Raw genomic sequence first — 20,295 nt, 5'->3', positions numbered from 1 at the left:
AAATAGGATGAGGTGGTAGGGATTGGTGATTATCGGCTTCTCAGGAAGGAGTGTACGCATTCTTTGTCTTTCCATCCTACGTGACCAACTGGTTTCGGTCACGATGCCTCTATTAAAAAAAGACACAAGGTGGACAAGTTTAATGTTGAGTAATGTTCGTAATTGACCCTCCTTGTTAATTGCGATTAATAGCTGAGGCCGTCACTATGGAAACACCAGGATGAACCTCACATTTCTGTTCCGATGAATTTCGACAAATGCAGTACAGAATCGACCACTAAGTAACCAGCCCAGGAAAGTTGCAGGAAGTGGGAGTTTAACGTGGAGACAGAAGCTTGAGAAACTATAATACCTGCCTTCTTGCAACAGCGTACGACAATCATGTTGCGTCTATGGCAGCCTTGCGTGTCCTTCTTGCCTTTGTGTTGCAAAGTTTCGATTTAGAATGAGCCGATGCTCCAAATGACACATTTATTATTGATCCTGGGGTCTCGGGTTCGATTCCCGGCGGTGCCCGAATTTATAACTTGTGTTGGGCAAGACCGTGGTCTAGGCAACACGGAGTTTTCCTCCGTGGCATCCCAACAATTACTCCATTCACACACAGAAGAAGGCAATGGCAAACCACTTCTGGATCATCTGCCAAGAACGTATATGAACAGGTCCCAGTCCGAGAAAAGGATGGAAGGATCCTGTTCATATGGAATTGTCCTCAGACAGAACACTAAATAATAATAATAATAATAATAATAATAATAAAATCCGTGTCTTCATATTCCAAGCAAATTTGGATGTTTACCTTTGTTAATCGATAGATTAAAATTATTAATCAAAACCCTTTAAAACATGGCGTTTACTTGTAACACCAGTTACAGTGTTACGTAATTGCGCATTTTATTCTTATGAGATCCAAAATACAATGGCTTTTATTTGTTCAAGTAACATTAACCATTTGGTCTTCTTAACAGACAATGTTGTTTTCTTTCAGGTAGGAAATGAATTTGTTAACAATCCCAATTATTTAAGTAAACTTCGGTGCGTCTATTGTTTAATATTTATTTTATCTGTTGCGTAAGGTTCAGACAGGTTCCTGGTAGCTGCTCTGAGTTCCCGTTGTGTAACTTCGAGCTCGCTGACGTAGTAACCGAGAGTAATTGCAGACAATAGCCGAAGTGATAAAGCACGTTGATTCGCGTTTGAGACGTGCTTAGTTTTCACGGGAAATGACATTATTTTTAAGTGCGAGTGTATGTTTCCTCTGTCCTTCTAAATAACTGCCAGGATACTATTTTAAAATAGACCAAGACCTCAACATTTTCAGTTCGTAATCATCGACCACATAATCTTTCCGCGCTCAGAACCACAGTAGTCGATAATAACCGAGTAATCGACCAGTCGTTATCGACGTAAGGTTGCGGTCTTGACCTTGAAACGGACGGTCTGGACTTAGAATTTTCGTTACTCCCCCCCTCAAATCCGTGTAGGGAAATTTTTGGATGGGAACTTACGACAGACGACCGCGTCTTCCGCATTCTTTGAAATTGGTCACTCCCGATCATGGAATGCCTGATGACGTCGTACAGTGTTTCAGAAATAAGCGTCTCAGAAGCAACGGAAACTTCGACAGTAAATGATATAGCGGAACTTATAACAAATGGTGGAAGATAAATTCTAATTCGTAACACGCCTGGAATTTTTGAGATCGAGCGACAACCTTGACGACACGTGCAGCACGCTGTTCAGGAGTTCAAGGACGACATTTCGTGTATTTTTTTTTAAAAAAAACAGTTGTCTGTAACGTTGTTATCAGCGATTCGTTGTGGACATATTTATACTAATTTTTTTTTTTAATATTTAACCTTGTAAAATAAAAACGCTCTTAACGTAAAGCGACCAACGAGACTCTTTTTTGTTGCGAATATGACACGCCACTGAAATTGTACCGTGTATTTCAGAAACAGCCTGTATAACTCACTCATTAAATGATTAAGATATCAGTCACTTGCAATTTTTTGTTGTACCGTCAAAGTAATTTACTCGGGCGTTCATGAAACGTCATTACGATGTTTTATTTCGAAGTGACAGACTAAATTTCACAACTGTTCAATAAAATTGTGGCGAATGTATTGAGTTATTTGTGTTTATCTTCGTTGGTATGAAAAACTGAACACTGAGAAGACACGGAACTTGTCAATTGGTACTCACCTGACTCACGACGACTGTGGTCTTGAACCTACGCGCCCGGCCATCGAATAGCGACTGTGGCTAGCGAAACGAACTGCATTGTGCGTATACCCTCTCTCTACCTTCTAGGCCAAGAGAGCCTCGTTCGTTATCTCCCTCAGATAAAAGATTGTTACTACAGCCAGCGCCAGGCAAACGTTCTCACCTATGAAGATGAGTGTCTTCTATCGGAGATCAACGTTTTGTCGATGTACACGAAAATGAAACTAATGGAAGTAAAACTTCCTGAATGCGTTTAGTGGTTTAATGACGAACTTAAAAATCTGTACTAATCCCCCAATATTGTCAGGGTGATTAAATCGAGAGGAATGAGATGGACGGGGCATGTAGCACGCATGGATGGGACAAGAGGTGTGCACCGGGTACTGGTTGGGAAGCCCGAGGGAAAGAGACCTCTGGGGAGACCTAGACGTAGATGGGAGGATAATGTCAGGCGGGATCTGTGGGAGATAGGAGTTGAAGGAGACTGGATTTTGTTGGCCCAGAACAGGGTCCGGTGGAGGGCTTTGGTTAATTCGGTGATGAACCTTCGTGTTCGGTAAGCCATCTGGTTGGTTGGGTCCACTATTTGGGAAGCCTGAGGGGAAGAGACCTCTGGAGAGACCTAGACGTAGATGGGAGGATAATCTCAGGCGGGATCTATGGGAGATAGGAGTTGAAGGAGACTGGATTTTGTTGGCCCAGGACAGGGTCCGGTGGAGGGCTTTGGTTAATTCGGTGATGAACCTTCGTGTTCGGTAAGCCATCTGGTTGGTTGGGTCCACTATTTGGGAAGCCTGAGGGGAAGAGACCTCTGGAGAGACCTAGACGTAGATGGGAGGATAATCTCAGGCGGGATCTATGGGAGATAGGAGTTGAAGGAGACTGGATTTTGTTGGCCCAGGACAGGGTCCGGTGGAGGGCTTTGGTTGGTTCGGTGATGAACCTTCGTGTTCGGTAAGCCATCTGGTTGGTTGGGTCCACTATTTGGGAAGCCTGAGGGGAAGAGACCTCTGGAGAGACCTAGACGTAGATGGGAGGATAATCTCAGGCGGGATCTATGGGAGATAGGAGTTGAAGGAGACTGGATTTTGTTGGCCCAGGACAGGGTCCGGTGGAGGGCTTTGGTTGGTTCGGTGATGAACCTTCGTGTTCGGTAAGCCATCTGGTTGGTTGGGTCCACTATTTGGGAAGCCTGAGGGGAAGAGACCTCTGGAGAGACCTAGACGTAGATGGGAGGATAATCTCAGGCGGGATCTATGGGAGATAGGAGTTGAAGGAGACTGGATTTTGTTGGCCCAGGACAGGGTCCGGTGGAGGGCTTTGGTTAATTCGGTGATGAACCTTCGTGTTCGGTAAGCCATCTGGTTGGTTGGGTCCACTATTTGGGAAGCCTGAGGGGAAGAGACCTCTGGAGAGACCTAGACGTAGATGGGAGGATAATCTCAGGCGGGATCTATGGGAGATAGGAGTTGAAGGAGACTGGATTTTGTTGGCCCAGAACAGGGTCCGGTGGAGGGCTTTGGTTAATTCGATGATGAACCTTCGTGTTCGGTAAGCCATCTGGTTGGTTGGGTCCACTATTTGGGAAGCCTGAGGGGAAGAGACCTAGACGTAGATGGGAGGATAATCTCAGGCGGGATCTATGGGAGATAGGAGTTGAAGGAGACTGGATTTTGTTGGCCCAGGACAGGGTCCGGTGGAGGGCTTTGGTTGGTTCGGTGATGAACCTTCGTGTTCGGTAAGCCATCTAGTTAGTTCGATTCTGTAGCGTTCTGATGATGGTGTGATATAGTCGGGTTTGTCGGGTTTTGGACTTTGTCCATCGTCCATAAAATCAATAAACTCGAAATTGAATCAAGGCTCCCGGAAAAATCTTATTCTATATAAAGAGTTCTGCATTTTTAGAAGACATTCATTGCATGTCTTAACATCTTATATCATTTATGAACCGTCAACATAATTTGTCAGACGCTTTCAGAATTGATCTGTAGACAGCCGTGTCTTATTTCAGGTTTCGTATTACGCGTTGCTTACAGAAGGCCAGCGAAGTTCATTGTGTTCGTTTGGTATAGACTCTTTCAAAAAAAACATGACAAAAAAGGATTAATGGTTGGTTTGAATTGAATATATTTTGAACCGAAGCAGGTTTTATGTGAACGCTGGTAAACAGCGTCCTTCCAGACACAATAATAAACAGAAATGCGTGTTTACTAAGTTATGGAAAGTTACTATAAAAATGCAGTTTGCTCAAGGTTACGAGTTCTTTTTAAGAACGCAATTTCACCATACATTTTACAGACTTCCTAACAAATGATGTTCTCACACAGCATTGAACGTGTCGATTGTGGTCTTTTGGATCTGAAGGCAGTCATCAATGTTTCGGTTTAACTTACTGCCTCCATCTTCGGGCTGAGGTTCAGATGGAGGCTGTACGTTCCTCTGAAACTTTGGTAACGTCTTTCAAAACCACCGGGCTATTTTATGAACCTCCACAACTGACATATTTTAAATATTCAACAATGCCACTGCGTGAATTAACTTTGGAACATTGTAATTCCCAAGTAACAGCTCATAGTTACGTGGAGGAATGATTATTTACACATTGTCGAAGATAAAATGAGAATTTAATTGACGAGGGAACAACCAGTGAGGATTTAAGTGCGTAGTAGCTAGCATTGAAACCGCGGATTATTTACATTTATAATTATGAGACAACAAAGAATGGCATTTGAATTATGACAGTGAATTCCTGGCGAAGTAAGAAGGTTGACCTTGGTGATTATTAAACCTCCGCCCTATTAGATTCTGGAAACTTGCTGGCAAATTCCGCAACAGTACAGCCATTCCCAAAAAATTTTAAACTGTCACATTTTATGATCGCTCTCAAACGGAAAGTTTTTAAAATGAAACTAATGAATTCTACCTCTAGTAGTTGTAGTGTCAACAATAGAATCATAACTTTTATTTTAGACTAGAGCAGAGCGCTTCTTTTCGGAGCTCCTCGGGGGGGGGGGGGGGTTGCGTTTTAAAATCTTGTGTAAGAAACTAAACCAACCCCCCCGAAGGGGGGGTTGGTTTAGTGTCTTACTCAAGTCATTTGTTTACTCGGCATTGTTGTTTGGTACAACAATGTCATTGTTGTGTTATATTATAACCAACCAATTTGATTGTTGTGTTCTATTATAACCAACCAATTTGATTGTTGTGTTATATTATAACCAACCAATTTGATTGTTTTGTTCTATTATAATATATATTGTGTTGGTACAACAATGCCGAGTAAACAAATATAACGTAACATTCTTCGATGAAGTCATTTTGTGACTACAAATAGGTTGACGACGACGACAAATCACAAATTTTTATAGTAGAATACTTTTCATTGTTGAGACGCGTGGAAGAAGGCGATATATATTGAAAGTTTTTTGAAGTGACTTTAGTTCCGCATTTGTCAACATGTTTCCAGGAAATTAATCAAAACCTAGCAGTGTTGTGAACTAAGGACTTAATCCCCAATCACACCAGCTGCAAGTTTCTTACATAATTTCGGATTTAATTAAAACATGTTGTGGGTTTCCGCTCCGTGGTCAAGCTTATATCATGTTAGCAGTTCGGTATTTAAGCTTGTTTCGTCTTTTGGTAGATCGTGGGTTTTTTTGACGTAAATACGTCTACACGGAAGGGTCATTAGGCAAAACAGCGTTAGTTACGAAGATGTGTAAGATCCATACCAACAACGTGTAAATATGGACCGACAATGGTCAGCTTTTATATTAACTCCTGCTTGGATAAGAATGCAAGAAAGTGACAGTTGAACCACGGTTCCGGAGAATCTGACGCAACTGCGCAAGCGCAGGAGTAGCGTGAAGTGCGATGCGCCTTTGTTTGTATAAATAAATGTTTGTAGAACCTAAACCATTTGTGATATGTAAAATCTGAAAACAGATATGGAAAGCTCAGGAGGTACTACGTATTTCGTACGCAATATGTCCAGATCCGTCTCTTACGGTTTTCGAGAGGCGGGCGCTTAACGCGCCAGATGCATTGAAAATTGTACACATTGGTTCATTAAAATTACAATAAATGTATAAACAATTATAATTACAATGAAATAAATTACAGATTCTTGAAGGTCATTATTTACTGATCATTTTACATATAAGTTACATTACCCTTACTCTTACCATTCTTGAGGAATGAACGTTTAAAGTGACTCGGCGCTGGATCTTACACATGTTCGTAACTAATGACCCTTCCGTATAGACGTATTTACGTCAACAGGGGACAAACCTAATTCTCTTATGCGAGTTCACAAATGCAGATGAAAACATTAAATGTAATGAACAATAATAATAAATAGGAATCCCTTACCTCAAACTTTGTTCAATTGTAAGAGACCACGATGTCCACCCGCAGTGAATCAAAACTAAAATGGAGACAGTGGAGAGCTTTGTCACAGATTTCTTAATAATTCTTATATAAGATAAGTAATTGTGATATTCCAAAACGTTTTAACAGCACAAAATTATCTACTCTACGACGCACTTCTTCTACAAGCGATTCACAGCTCAGCTCTTTCCACACTAACGAAAACGGATTGTTGAAACAACAATGTCGAATAAACAGATGACATAACAATTAGTTTCTTAGGTAAAGGAGTAAAGCATTGTTATGCACGCAGGAGTTCATAAAAAAGCTGACCATTGTCGGTCCATATTTACACATTGTTGGGATCTTACATATTTTCGTAACTCTGTTTTTGCCGAATGACCCTTCCGTGTAGACGTATTTACGTCAAAAAAGGATTCACGCGTACTGTTTATTTAATTAAGTAAAATCTTATAGTTGTCAATCAATCTTACGTCAGATATAGTATATACCTACGAGGTCAAGAGTCTCGCCGTGCAGGCTGTTACTGTTTAAAATTTTGTTGCTTTAGTAAAATTTTGTACGAACGTACTGTCTCCATCTTCCGCCCTGAAGATGACGCTATGTTCCTTTGAAACAATGGTACCTACCTAGAAGTCCACACGGTGAAATATTCCAGGGTTAGAACCGGGGAAATTCCACGCGTTAGTTGGGAAACGTAGCGTATAGCTCGCAGATATAAATGTTTGGAGAGAACTGAAATGTCCTTATGTTTCTCTTGGTGAACTAAACTTACTTATAGACTGATTTATATTGAAGAAAACGTTTGTACTTTGAAGGTCTTCAGTATTCGAAGTACCTAAACATAACGCGTTTCCGTGGTGTAGTGGTTATCACATCCGCCTAACACGCGGAAGGTCCCCGGTTCGATCCCGGGCGGAAACATTTTTACTTTTTTTATTTTAATTTGTTTCTTTTATATTTGTGTGCGAAGAACAAATTAAATTGGAAATAATTTCTGTGACGCCTTGAGATTTGTTTCTCCACATGAAAATTTGCTTTTTCCGTGCATTTTTGAGATGAATGGTGCATTTGATTAACATAATTATTTACAGTTACTTTCAGTCGGTAAAGGGCAAGGCAATCCACTGTAACCGTTTCCATGATTCTGCCGTTCGGGATAGTTCCATTCATCTTTCATCCATGAACTGTCGTCGTAGGCAATAAACGTATCGTGGTCTATAGAAGGCAATTTTTATTAATTAGTAACAAAATAAAACATTCACTTTCGCCAGTAACTTTTTTGACACAAAAATATATTCGTGAGCCATAAGGTAAAAGAAACCCTGGTTCAGACTTCTTGCAATTTCAGTTCGTTTGTTCGGTTGGAGCCTACACTACGCTGTGATCGATACGTTTTAGTCCAAATTTTATCACAATACTTGAACTGCATGAAAATCCTGGTATAATGAGCTATATTTATATTAAAATGACAAATAATGCAGACAGCAGTAATCATGTTCTCTTATATTCATTGTATGTGAATTACATTACCCAAAGGTCAACCGACTCAGCCAAACAACAGGATTACACCATTGTCTTGTGTTGTGGTACGAATCATTAGTACAAGAAAATGCAGATGGCAGACCAGAGACGGTACAGTCTGCCACCTATCAGCTAAGATCAGAACTTTTACGGTGGCCCCTGCGTTAAAAATACCATTATCCAATAGATGGCAGTCTGTGCGTTGATTAGCCTGCCATCTGTACAAACATTTTTGTAGTAGCGACTCGTTTCAAGAAACAAGACAATGGTGTAAGCCTGAGATACGATAATGAAAGTTGTTTGGCTGAGGCAGTTTAGCCTTGGATAATTTAATAAATTATGAATTACAGGCTACAGCGTAAATACATTTTGTGTGATATTGGGTGAAATTTGAGGTTCTTACGGCGACGATATTGCGCTGTGTAGTGTTATAGAAATTTTGCCGACGTTTCAGAGGTGCTCACCCTAATGAAGGAGGCAGCAAGCACCTCTGAAACGTCGTGAGACTTCTACCAAGATACACGACGGAACAGTCTAGAAGACAACCATCTTTAGACTCGGAAACCTCGTGTTAGGTCTTTGTCAACAGCAGTGACGATCGAATATACACACACACTTATCTAAATTACAAAAGTTTTTTTTCTTTTTATGAGGCCTGTACTTTTCAACTGTGTAACATCGATCACTGTAACCAGAATGTCAAGAGAAAGTCTCTTAGATTTATGTAACCTCAGACTAGTTCTTATCTTTCTGAAGAGAACTGTAATTGATGTCCCAAATAATTCAATACTTTTAATTTGTTTATAATTTAACGATACTTTTTTGCGTCTAATGAGAGCATTATCATGAATAATGAATTGGAAAGGGTATGTGAAAAAAGAGGTCGTGGCCTGATTTAAGGTACTGTCTCGGCATTTTCCTTGCGGGGCTGAGAAAAAGCACGACATTTGAACCCGGGATTAAGAATCATCATTGTTAGCATAGATTGAAATAATTAGGGGTTGTGAGAGAGTCTGAAATTGTTACGGGGTATGATAGCCTATATTGTATTTTAACGGGTTTGAAGGTTCCCAGGCAATGCCAACTCGTCTTTCCAGTAGATATACGAGGCTCGTCCACAAAATAAGTTTCCCTGGGGCCATTTACAGAAACAAAACACAATTTCATGGAAATATTTATTGCAACGGATACAGCAAGTGTCCAGCTATTTTTCAACATATTCGCCACCGGAATTGAGACATTTGTCATACCGTGGGACCAACTTTTGAATACCTGTGTCGTAGAAGTCTGCCGCCTGGGATTGGAACCACTGTGTGACAACCATCTCCGCCTCTCTGTCATTCTCAAAACGCTGACGCTGACCGGACAGGAATTTCTTGAGGTGTAGGAAAAGATGGAAATCACTGGGAGCGAGGTCCGGGCTGTAGGGTGGATGATTAAACACCTCCCAGCTGAACTCCTGCAGGAGACTCGCTGTCCGAAGAGCCGTGTGCGGCCTAGCGTTATCACTGACCGCACTTCACAGTCGGCGGGAGCTGGAATAAGAACCTCCATCTTCAACAGCTGCAACGATGCTACTGTGAGATCGCGGGAAGTGCCGTTAGTGCATGCGCCATGCTACGTCATTGCTCTATCACGTACGCACAGTCGCTTCGCGCAATATAAGGTTTGCTAGCTGTGGGACGAGTGGGAAACTTACTTTGAGGACGCGCCTCGTAGATTATAGAATGAAAACGTTAGGAAGCTTTTAATTTTGTAGTTAGACAGCAGGAACGCCTTGAAAAGATCATAATTATTATTATTATTTACTAATTGCAAGAATTTTTATAGTTCGCCTGAAATAAGTCCATAATTATTGGCAGAGAGATTGTTAAATCATAACGCGCCTCGTCGTAAATTTTTGGCCTCCAATCTGTTTGGTGTACGTACAGAAACTTCAGGTGCACAATGTCAACATGAATCCTTTGTTTGAATGATAGAAACATGCCTTTGTATGCGCGTATATGAGGGGTCACGGCAGATGTGTTCATGTCTTGTGTAATCGATTTTATTTCACACGTAATCGACTACTCCTAGCGTCGCATTAATTCTGACGAACGTATAAATCCCGCAGTAGAACGCAAATCAAAGCGTTGTAGGCCAGTACGCCGTGTAGTCTCATAGAAACTGACAGACGCCCTGCAGGACCGCCATCTTCTTGCTCGTCGTCGTGAGAGCTTTAAATCTCTCGTATTTTCCATATATGACGATCTCTTATTGACATGTGTTGAATCCTTCCAAAACGTCTTGTTTTTTAACGTCTTGTGATGTTCAACCTCGTATGTACGTACGTAATTATTTTCAGCCAACGCCAAGGTCTAGCCACTACGAACACACGAAAATGTGTTTAAGACACGTGAACAAATTTACATTTTGTTTTTTACTTTTTATGTTCATTTCCCGTTTAGAATGATGGAAAAATCGAAAGCAATAAACATACACAGTCATGAATATTATTCCGTAGGACTCATAACACTTGTTCACAAATAAGAGGTGCGATCGGAAGGTTTCCAGACTGCGCGTATAAAAACCCGTACACTTACCTCAGGTATTAAATTCATCCATCACCCTCGAAGTAGTTCCCCTGGGAGTGAACACAACGATCCCAACGCCGCTGCCAAGCCTGGAAGCATCCCTGGAAATCTTTCTTTGTCAGCCTGTCAAGCACCATCTGCGATTCTGCCTGAATCTCTTGCCAAAGACTCGCCAAAACGGCTACGGAAACCTATGAAATGCTAAAGCAAGCATTTGGGGAGTCAGCAATGGGTCGTGCACAAACTTTTGTGTGGCATTCACGTTTTAAAAATGGCCGAACCTCTGTCGATGATGACGAGCGTTCTGGACGACCATCTTCGAGCACAACGCCCGAAAATGTTACGAAGATTCGGCAGGCCATTCACGAAGATCGACGTCGTACCATCAACGACTTGTGCGACATTGTTGGGATAGGCTATGGGACCTGTCAGCTGATTCTAAAGGAAGAACTCCACATGCGACGCATCCTGTCTGAGGACCAGAAGCAGAATCGACTTCTCGTTTGTCAGGAGCTCAAAGATCTTGCAAGAACCGACCCCAACTTCCTTTCTAAGCTCCGTGTGACTTCTTCCTCTTCCCAAAGATGAAAATTCAGCTAAAGGGAAGGAGATTTGAGACGACAGAAGAGATTCAGGCAGAATCGCAGATGGTGCTTGACAGGCTGACAAAGAAAGATTTCCAGGGATGCTTCCAGGCTTGGCAGCGGCGCTGGGATCGTTGTGTTCACTCCCAGGGGAACTACTTCGAGGGTGATGGATGAATTTAATACCTGAGATAAGTGTACGGGTTTTTATACGCGCAGTCTTGAAACTTTCCGATCGCACCTCGTATCCTGTTTGGCTCAAAAATCTGTGAACAACAAACAATCAAGTGTCAACCAACAGATGCTTTTTCATGTCTTGTACAACCCTGTCTTCTCATCACGAATAGTTCTCCCTTGCTCTGAATGTTCGCTGCTTATATTAAGTAATGGAACTGTTTACATCGTGAGTTCTAGAAAATTATGCTTACTCTGTAAGTCTCTGCCTCAAATATCAAAACAGTCGAAAATGCAAAGTTGTAATACTTGGATGGCAAACTAATTTTGTCCCTTACGTACAGCGGCCCTTGCTGAATGAACCAAACTAGGCCAAACCAGAACAAGAATTTGATAAAGGACTATTTACCGGCTTTCATTTCAGTCGAGTAGGTGTGTTTAGTCGTCTTTTGTCGAAAATCGTATGAAATGTCATCTCCTCTAATAACGCACATGAAAATTTAGAAATATTATTACACTTTTCACTGTCATAATGTAGTTAAACCGTCTAAAGCACGGTGGTAACTATATTTACCACCCACTTTAACATTCAGCAACTGAATTTCAATGCCACGGTGGTCTAGCGGTTAGAACGCTGGCCTTGTAATCCTGGGGTCCCGGGTTCGATTCCCGGCGGTGCACGAATTTATAACTTGTGTTGGGCAAGGCCGTGGTTTAGGCAACACGGAATTTTCCTCCGTGGCATCCCAACAATTACTCCATTCACACACAGAAGAAGGCAATGGCAAACCACTTCTGGATCATCTGCCAAGAACGTATATGAACAGGTCCCAGTCCGAGAAAAGGATGGAAGGATCTTGTTCATATGGACCTGTCCTCAGACAGAACACTAAATAATAATAAAAAAATAAACTGAATTTCGCGCTCAGCCTGTATTTATGGGTTTCATGTGGTTTTCGTAATAACATTTCATTAACCAGCATTAACCAGCTGTTTGGTGTTTGTTAATGTGGAAGAGTTGAGTTTTCTTTGAGGTAAGAACTTAATTTCTAAATTTTATTTATACGAACTTTGTGCTTCAAAGGGTTGAAGCTTGTATTTGCAGAATTCAGTCACAACACCGCGTGGTAGCAAGCACGTGGAACTTATTCTTATGTAGAAACACCGTGTCTCTACTTTATAAGCAGCTGAATTTACACAGATTATTAAGAGTGCAATTAAAAATAATGTTCTAGTGGAATGTTACAAAACAAAACGACATCTCTTTCCATTTCATCCAGTTTCATAATCTGGGTGGTCACGTCTTACGCCATTGGTTAAAGGAGCTCAGTCCAGTATCATGTAGAAACGCACGTGGTATAAGAATCATGAGCTAGCGGTTTCGAAGGGCGCCTACTTTTATATAACGATTTTAGATTTCCGTTGTTTTTTTATTGTTTTTTAGTAAGTATTTTTATTATCTGCTCGTTTTGCAGTGTCATTAATATGCATAATATCAAATAATAAGGACATTTTGTTATTTATCATTGTCCCACTTGGTTTATTGGTATGTCGATGTTTACCGTTTTGGTAGTAATATCGTGTGGATACCACCATTAAATAAAAAAAATATATTGTCACCAATTTCAAGAGACGAACATCGACGTGTTCACTACCGTGAGAACCTTAGATTTCACCTTCATTTCCGTGTTCTCAGAGTCAGCCATTTTGTCTTGAACGAATCCATTCCATACTTTCACCCCCCCCCCCTATTTCTTATCATCACATGTAATCTTTTTAAAAACCTGATATTCGCTCAGATGGTCAAAAGTCTTTCTCCGTGTCTTCACGGCGCGCGAAAGCTCTTTGCAATATTTACGGAAACACACTAGTGACCCCTACCATGAGCTTCTTGAATCCACTGTTTTAATATTATACTCCCATCTAATTGATGAGAATTTGCTGTTTGTTCAGATACTGAAGAAATTCCCTCGTTTGGCTGCTATCACATTGGGCACAAATTTATGCTAGTCGTATCAACTAGTACAGTTTTTCTCTTATGCATTCGTATTACCAGGGTGTTCACATTAAATACGAGTCCATGCAGTTCGGATGAGATGTCGTAGGTCAGTTAGTACAGTCTGGACGACCGGGGTTCGATCCCCGACGGGGGCAGAGGATTTTTCCTCTAGCCTCTGGGGCCCACCCAGCCTCCTCTACAATGGGTACCGGGATCCTTTCCCGGGGGTAAAGCCGGCCGGGGCGTGATGCTGACCACTCACCCCCATCTAGTGCCGAGGTCAAGGAAGAGAGGAGCTATACCTCCACTCCCCCCAAGCGCCTACATGGCGTATAGCGGGGACAAACGTTTTACTTTACTTTTCAGCATGAAATTCGATTTACGTTAGCAGACGAGTGAGATTTCTGTATCAAATATTGCTTATTATCTAAGAAGGCAAAAATTCTGGGTGCATGAGAGAGGAAGGCGTGACGTCGACCCATCAAACATCCACGTCATCCCGGAGTTGATTTTATGCCGGAAAGACTCGGAAGATCTTACCGTTGTTTAACAAACAGAATAAGTATCATCAGGTGGCGTGTAGATTTGTTCCTGCAGAACTCCAGCAACGCGCCATTGCACGTACAAATTACATACGACTTGTTGGGTATCATTTGTTTTTTGTTTACCTGATGTCTTTTGCGTCACTGTTCGCCTTGGCCTGGCTAACCCAGGCAGCTGCAACAATTTCTTGTAAGAGCTCAGAACGCTGATTCTCCGATTTTAAAACCAGGGTGGATAAACAGTGATTGAAGGGAATGTATCTAAAGGCTTTGCGTGATTATTTGTAAATGATTGTGTCAGAAACAATATGGCGCCCGAGCTTATATAAGACTGAACCAGGCTTTCTTATTTATGTAAAGAAAAGCTTTGTAAAGTGTTTAAATCGAAATGATAAAACGTGCAAGAGGAAATTTCTTTCTCTGAAGAAGGAAGCAGAAATTTATTTCGAATCGCTGGTAATTTTTATCGCATTGGCTCGACGGTTATACGTTTATGCCTGATTTTTCATAAATTTTATAAAGTAGACTGCCTGGCAGTGTTAATCGCTTAACCTATCGAGGGCAGAAAAATTATGTTTTTAGGGCGATTTAATTATTTGTGTGACGGAATATAGTATAAACTGAATTTACCTGAATTTCGAAACAGTATATCATAAATTGTAAAATATTTCAAATGTGTGTTAGTATGGACTGAAGCCCAAAGTTTTCTTGGTACATTTGATCTAACATTTAAGTAAAACTCAAACTTTTTTTTAAAGAAATCAACACTGTTCGGCGTAGCTTTGATTTCTTTTGGTTTCATGGATTAGACTTAATTCTTCACATTCAGAATTAATTTAGGAACCATGAATTTTTTTAACGTGGGATTAATATAATTTCACGTAGTTTTCATTTATGAATTAAAAGCCAGCTGTTGGTTTGGGTTATTTTTATTTCTTTACGTAAGATCTTTTCCCACCAACATATGCGGTGTGGAAAAACGTGTCTTTTTTTCATCAAACCTGTAAGTCATAATAGTAGCGCCCTGTTTTCAGACTTGTATTACGTGACAGACCTCCTTAATGTTTAATCTGCAGATAAATTTAATAAATAGATGAAAGAAGTGATACCAGTATAACCGGTCTTCAGATTTAAGTCTCCGAGTCCACGGCTCAGCATCCAGGGAGACAGTTGCTTCATTCTCGTTGCCGTGGAAACCTGTCTATTTTTATTTTCATGCTTAATCTCCAGATTCACTTCGTCAAACCATCTGTTCCTTCGTTTGAAATTATGGTACTGTTGTTGTTCTCACCTCACATAGCCATTTGTCCGCCATGTTGGTGTTATTGATAGTAGAAAGTTAAAAAGTTCTATTCCAGGGTCAGCCCAACGGCGTTACGTCCGTACCGAATCTCATCAGAATTCGTCCAGCGGTATGCTTACTTACAGAAGGACAGACAAAGTCAATAAAATATGTTTTATATGTTATTTTTATTTGGTATACTTTCATGTCCATATAACTATGGATTACTAATAGGAGGTCTTTTTTTTAACAAAATACGTGTTGTGATCCAATGCACTACGCCAATGCCTCTATTTGCTGAGGAAATTAGCAGTTATATTAGCGAAGCAGGATTCAGATGAGGCTGAAATGTGACCTTCGGATTACACGCTTACATTTTCGGTGGCCATCGCATATTTATGAATAGAAGTACGTGATTTTCTTGGGTATTTCTGTCTTGATGTCTTGTCATCTATATTTACCTTGCTTGTATACTTTGCGAGAAGAGTATTTCTTTGTAAGTGTGTCCACGCCTTTCCGATCCACCATCCACAAAAAGATTACACCCCGGTATAAAATTTTTAAGGACTTAAGGCTTCTTAACAGGAAACAAAAATATGAATTATATATAGGATTTGAGGTTTTCACGGCGGTAAGTCCGATGTTTTGCCTACCAAATATTTCCCTGATGATGGAGACAGCAAGGACCTCGGAAACTTTTCGTAAACTTCCATCAGACTACACGGCTACACAACCCAGCGAACAGCCACATACTAAATTGTACTGCATTAGGGTACATGTGGTTTCTGCTAAGATAATTCCTTAAATGTAAAATAACTTACGATTGTGTGTATATGAAATGTTACAATCGGCCTATAATCCGGGTTTCATACATAACAGAGCGAATGTTTAATGTAACTACAGAAATTAAACTCTTCTGACAAATGTTAGTTTAGTGCAAAAGTAACTTTTAGTAATTCCAAAACTATTCCCTATCTGTGGGTCCACAAAATACCTCTTCCTACCTGATCCCCTTTTATCTGATGACGAAGGAAGTTCCATCTTCCGAAATGTAGGTGTTTATTAAGGTTATAATATTATATGATTAAAAAACAGATGATAAATTAAGTTTAAAACAAAGAAATTACCCCTTGCAATTCCTCGACGTAAAAAAGGTTAAAAACATCTATTTTTGATTCTTGTTTCAACTACCTAGGTTATGTACCATCAAGTAGCAAGTTTACTCATGGATATAATTGGACACCAACGAAATCTGCTGAGTAGTTTACGAGGTGTTTGCAACGGAGCGACACCGCGCAGAGAACGCACGGTCGTACAAATATGGATCGTTTATGTAGATTTGCAGTTAGATGTGTTATATACTAAGCGTGAAATGTGTGTACTAGCTGTTTTGTAACTGTTGTTAATTTCGTATGCTTTGTAAAACATACCATTATGCCTTTAAAAGGATAACAATTATGTCACGTCTGTTGCAGAACTTTTTTATACTGTTAAACAAGGCGTTGGTGTATAAAGATTCTAGTGTTGTGTGTCCATGTGGAACAGGTTTGTATTTCAGTAGGACTACTACATACATATTCCATAAGAACTCTCTTCGTTTTTTGAAATGTGTTTGACTTATTCTCATAATTTGGTTAAGATTAGTCTTTTAGCCTTGTGTTTCAAGGTTTAATTTTTACTGACAATGCAAAGTAACATATTTTTGCCAGAGCTAAACATTTTACCAGTCACGTGGGGAACCAAATATTTTGCTGAATTCTTGCTTTAAATAAATGTCGTATAACCGTAATTTTCAGTGTTTAGTTTCTAATTGGTGTATTTTTTTACATTATTCTGTACTTGTAAATGAAAGCGACAGTCGATTTCGGTGCGAGAATAAACATACCTTATACTTTTCGATACACAATTTAGGCGCAACTTGGCGTGAGCAGAGGCCTAGCAACAAGGATGATCTCAAATCGAATGTCTCGGCGGGAGTTTGGGAGAGACCGTTACGCGATAGTGGACCAGTTTCTCATTTCATTTGTTTACCGCGATGCGTGATTGTTTTTGGGTTGCATTTTAAATGTTACGATCTGTAGGTACTATTTTTTATTTTATTTAGTGTTCTGTCTGATGACAGGTCCATATGAACAGGATCCTTCCATCCTTTTCTCGGACTGGGACCTGTTCATATACGTTCTTGGCAGATGATCCAGAAGTGGTTTGCCATTGCCTTCTTCTGTGTGTGAATGTAGTAATTGTTGTGATGCCACGGAGGAAAACTCCGTGTTGCCTAGACCACGGCCTTGCCCAACACAAGTTATAAATTCGGGCACCGCCGGGAATCGAACCCGAGACCCCAGGATTACAAGGCCAGCGTTGTAACCGCTAGACCACCTCATCTTATTATTATTTAGTGTTCTATCTGACGACGGGTCCATATGAACAGGATCCTTCCATCCTTTTCTCGGACTGGGACCTGTTCATATACGTTCTTGGCAGATGATCCAGAAGTGGTTTGCCATTGCCTTCTTCTGTGTGTGAATGGAGTAATTGTTGGGATGCCACGGAGAAACCGGGGAATCCCCCGGAGGAAAACTCCGTGTTGCCTAGACCACGGCCTTGCCCAACACAAGTTATAAATTCGGGCACCGCCGGGAATCGAACCCGAGACCCCCAGGATCACAAGGCCAGCGTTCTAACCGATAAACCACCGTGGCTTCTGTAGGTACTACACGTTCATAAATGCATACGCAATTATAAGTGGCAAACGTTGAAATAAACATGTTTAAAGAAGGAGTTAATTGAATATTTTTATAAAAAATGTTTCTCGATTATATCTTATAAGACTCACTCTATATCCTAATCACCTGGAATGTTCTCGTCACTGGTAGCTATTTTCCCCTCAAAGTTATATATGTCTGACTAACTGGTAACGTAATACAAGTCCGATTAAAAGTGTCAGACTTTGCTCTTCTGGGCAGTTGCATTATTAATTTCAACATTTGAAATGCTTGGTGTTTTTTTGTGGCGTTGGTAATCATCTGTGACGTGAATGAAAAATCTAAGTTGTTAAGTTTGTACTGCAGAGGAAAACAGTTTTTGTAACGATGAGGGTAGGGTGGGGGAGGGGACGGTGGCGCAATGTTCCATTGCAAACCGAAGTCGTTGGTACAACTTTTTTGTTTTACAAGCTCTATGCCTCGCAGGGTCTCGGTTAAGACAGTCTGCTGTCACAGTAACAGAAGGAGAGTTTGTTCTCTGCTGTTGCCACGAACCTACAGTGCACGTGAAGTACTTTATTTAATTTCGACTGTGTACAATTGTTCCTTTGGTTATTACGAAAAAGGCTACACGCTGTGGAACTGAAAACCGCTGCATTGGCGTAATCACCTGAACATTTGCTCAAGACTAATGTGCGTTTGTAAACTGTGATATTTTATATTTTCGAAGCGTTGGTGCGTATCATTACTCTATTTATCGTGATACTTTTACGTGTCTATGAGTGTTGGATAACAGGAAAATTATATAAACCTACAAATGGACCTTCTGCTTACAGCGAATTTCTCATAGGCATTGACCCTTTAAAGCTGAGTGCGTCTAAGTAATATTTAAGAATCCAGTCCGTACCGCGAAGAAAACACTACACCTCACCATTACGAAGATCAACTGGTTAACGCTGTTTAAGGAAATAATCGTTGTTTACGCTGAAAATCATACGAAACACATAAACGCAAAAGTCTGGGGTAGAATTAATCAGATAGGAAAGTTTCTGATTGCTTTTTTGCGAGATTTTGTCCTTCTATTCCATGACGCACTAAATAAATCTCATTCGGAAGAACCAGGAGATTTGATACAAGGGTCTTCGAATCCGAAGATCCGGGTAGCACAGTGCAGCAGCGTGTAGTGTAGTGATGACTCTACGGGTTAAAATTGTTATCTCGAAAGATATTTTCCTCACATTCTCCAGGCAAATCCTAGGATAGTACCAAACATTAATCCTTATCAGCTTCTTGTCAATTTATTATTCAATAGTTATCGTACACCACGTCGCGGCGAAGTTAAAAATTCCTTCTGTTACTAAGAAACGAATCCGGGGCATCTAGGTAGTGTCCACGTTGCCCTGTGCCAGCTCGTGTGTATGGTTTTTAGACAATTTTCGTTTCTGTCCCCTAAATAAATACAGTCTCTTTTTGATTATTGTTTTGTGTTTTTTTGTCAGTAGATTTCGTCGACTGTCTAACGTGGTTTCTTGTATGGACATACTTGAACCGATCAAATTTACTATTAGTTTAGGTTACGTAGTGTTAGTAACTGAGGTAATGTGCCAGGTTATCAAAGACTGTATCACAAAGGTGTTTTAGTTATTGTGATGATTTATTAATTGATTTTTGGCTGTTTAAAGATTCTTAGGAGTACGTCTATCTTCCATGTTACATGTATTCTTCGAATTTCTTGAATAAAGGAATCTGATTCAGGCGAAATAATGAGTGTTAGATCAGGTCGATGGGATAAATCTTCATGACATAGTCACGGTATAGTAACGTCGAAGCAGCCATTACTGAAAGTTCGGTAGAAATAGAGAAGTGGCCAGAACTAGTGTTCCTCAAAGGATGGTTTGCTAGCATATTGGTGTCCTCTTGTCTGCGTATTCAGCGGGTAATTTTATCGTAAGTGTTTTGTGGTTGTGTTAAAATTTAAGATTACTGTCTTCTGGGATCTTGCGCCGTATAGTCTGATAGAAGTTTTCCGACGTTTCAGAGGTGCTTACTGGTCCCATAATCAGGCGTCGCCCTGCGTTTATAGCGCACGTTATATATTTTTTTTAATTTTATAATTATCATTTTTTCATATACTTTTAATTATTTACAATTATTCGTTAGTGTTTAACTACATGTTTCGACCAAAAACGGCCATTATCAGGTTCACTAAAATTGCACATATTTGATACAAATAATTAAATTTGTCGTTGATAAACTGGTGGATAAAGTATAAATTCTTTCGATACTGCATATCTACA

The 20,295-nt window shown here is 40.4% G+C and overlaps 2 protein-coding genes and 1 non-coding gene across 9 annotated transcripts in view; 2 read left to right on the top strand and 1 right to left on the bottom strand.

Moving 5' to 3' along the window:
- LOC110832945 (ABC transporter G family member 20) overlaps positions 1 to 6,728 on the bottom strand; it is a 39,405-nt gene extending 32,677 nt beyond the window's left edge. Inside the window, exon 1 of one of the 2 annotated variants that reach the window (XM_087340154.1) lies at positions 6,598 to 6,728. The gene's annotated coding sequence lies outside the window, so the exon portion shown is untranslated. Of the gene's footprint in view, positions 1 to 2,205; positions 2,326 to 6,597 lie in introns of those variants that run through there. The other variant, XM_022070435.2, reaches the window with a different exon arrangement.
- Positions 1 to 20,295, top strand: part of LOC110832942 (ABC transporter G family member 23) — a 71,778-nt gene that overhangs the window by 32,389 nt on the left and 19,094 nt on the right. Inside the window, exon 1 of one of the 6 annotated variants that reach the window (XM_022070426.2) lies at positions 16,644 to 16,838. The exons of 1 other annotated variant lie outside the window; for it this stretch is intronic. In XM_022070426.2, coding sequence (XP_021926118.2) covers positions 16,706 to 16,838 — 133 coding nt within the window. In that variant the 5' untranslated portion in view covers positions 16,644 to 16,705. Of the gene's footprint in view, positions 1 to 16,643; positions 16,839 to 18,471; positions 18,734 to 20,295 lie in introns of those variants that run through there. 4 more of the 6 variants (XM_087340149.1, XM_087340150.1, XM_087340147.1 and 1 more) reach the window with 4 other exon arrangements.
- Positions 7,467 to 7,539, top strand: TRNAV-AAC (transfer RNA valine (anticodon AAC)). Its single transcript has one exon. It is a non-coding gene; the product is annotated as a tRNA-Val (tRNA).

The sequence above is a fragment of the Zootermopsis nevadensis genome, unplaced genomic scaffold (genome assembly GCF_977971745.1).
Source record: "Zootermopsis nevadensis isolate Lab colony 2312 unplaced genomic scaffold, Znev_1.0 Znev_ptg000061l, whole genome shotgun sequence".
Taxonomy (NCBI): Eukaryota; Metazoa; Arthropoda; class Insecta; order Blattodea; family Termopsidae; genus Zootermopsis; species Zootermopsis nevadensis.
This window is presented reverse-complemented; position numbering and strand designations above follow the sequence as displayed.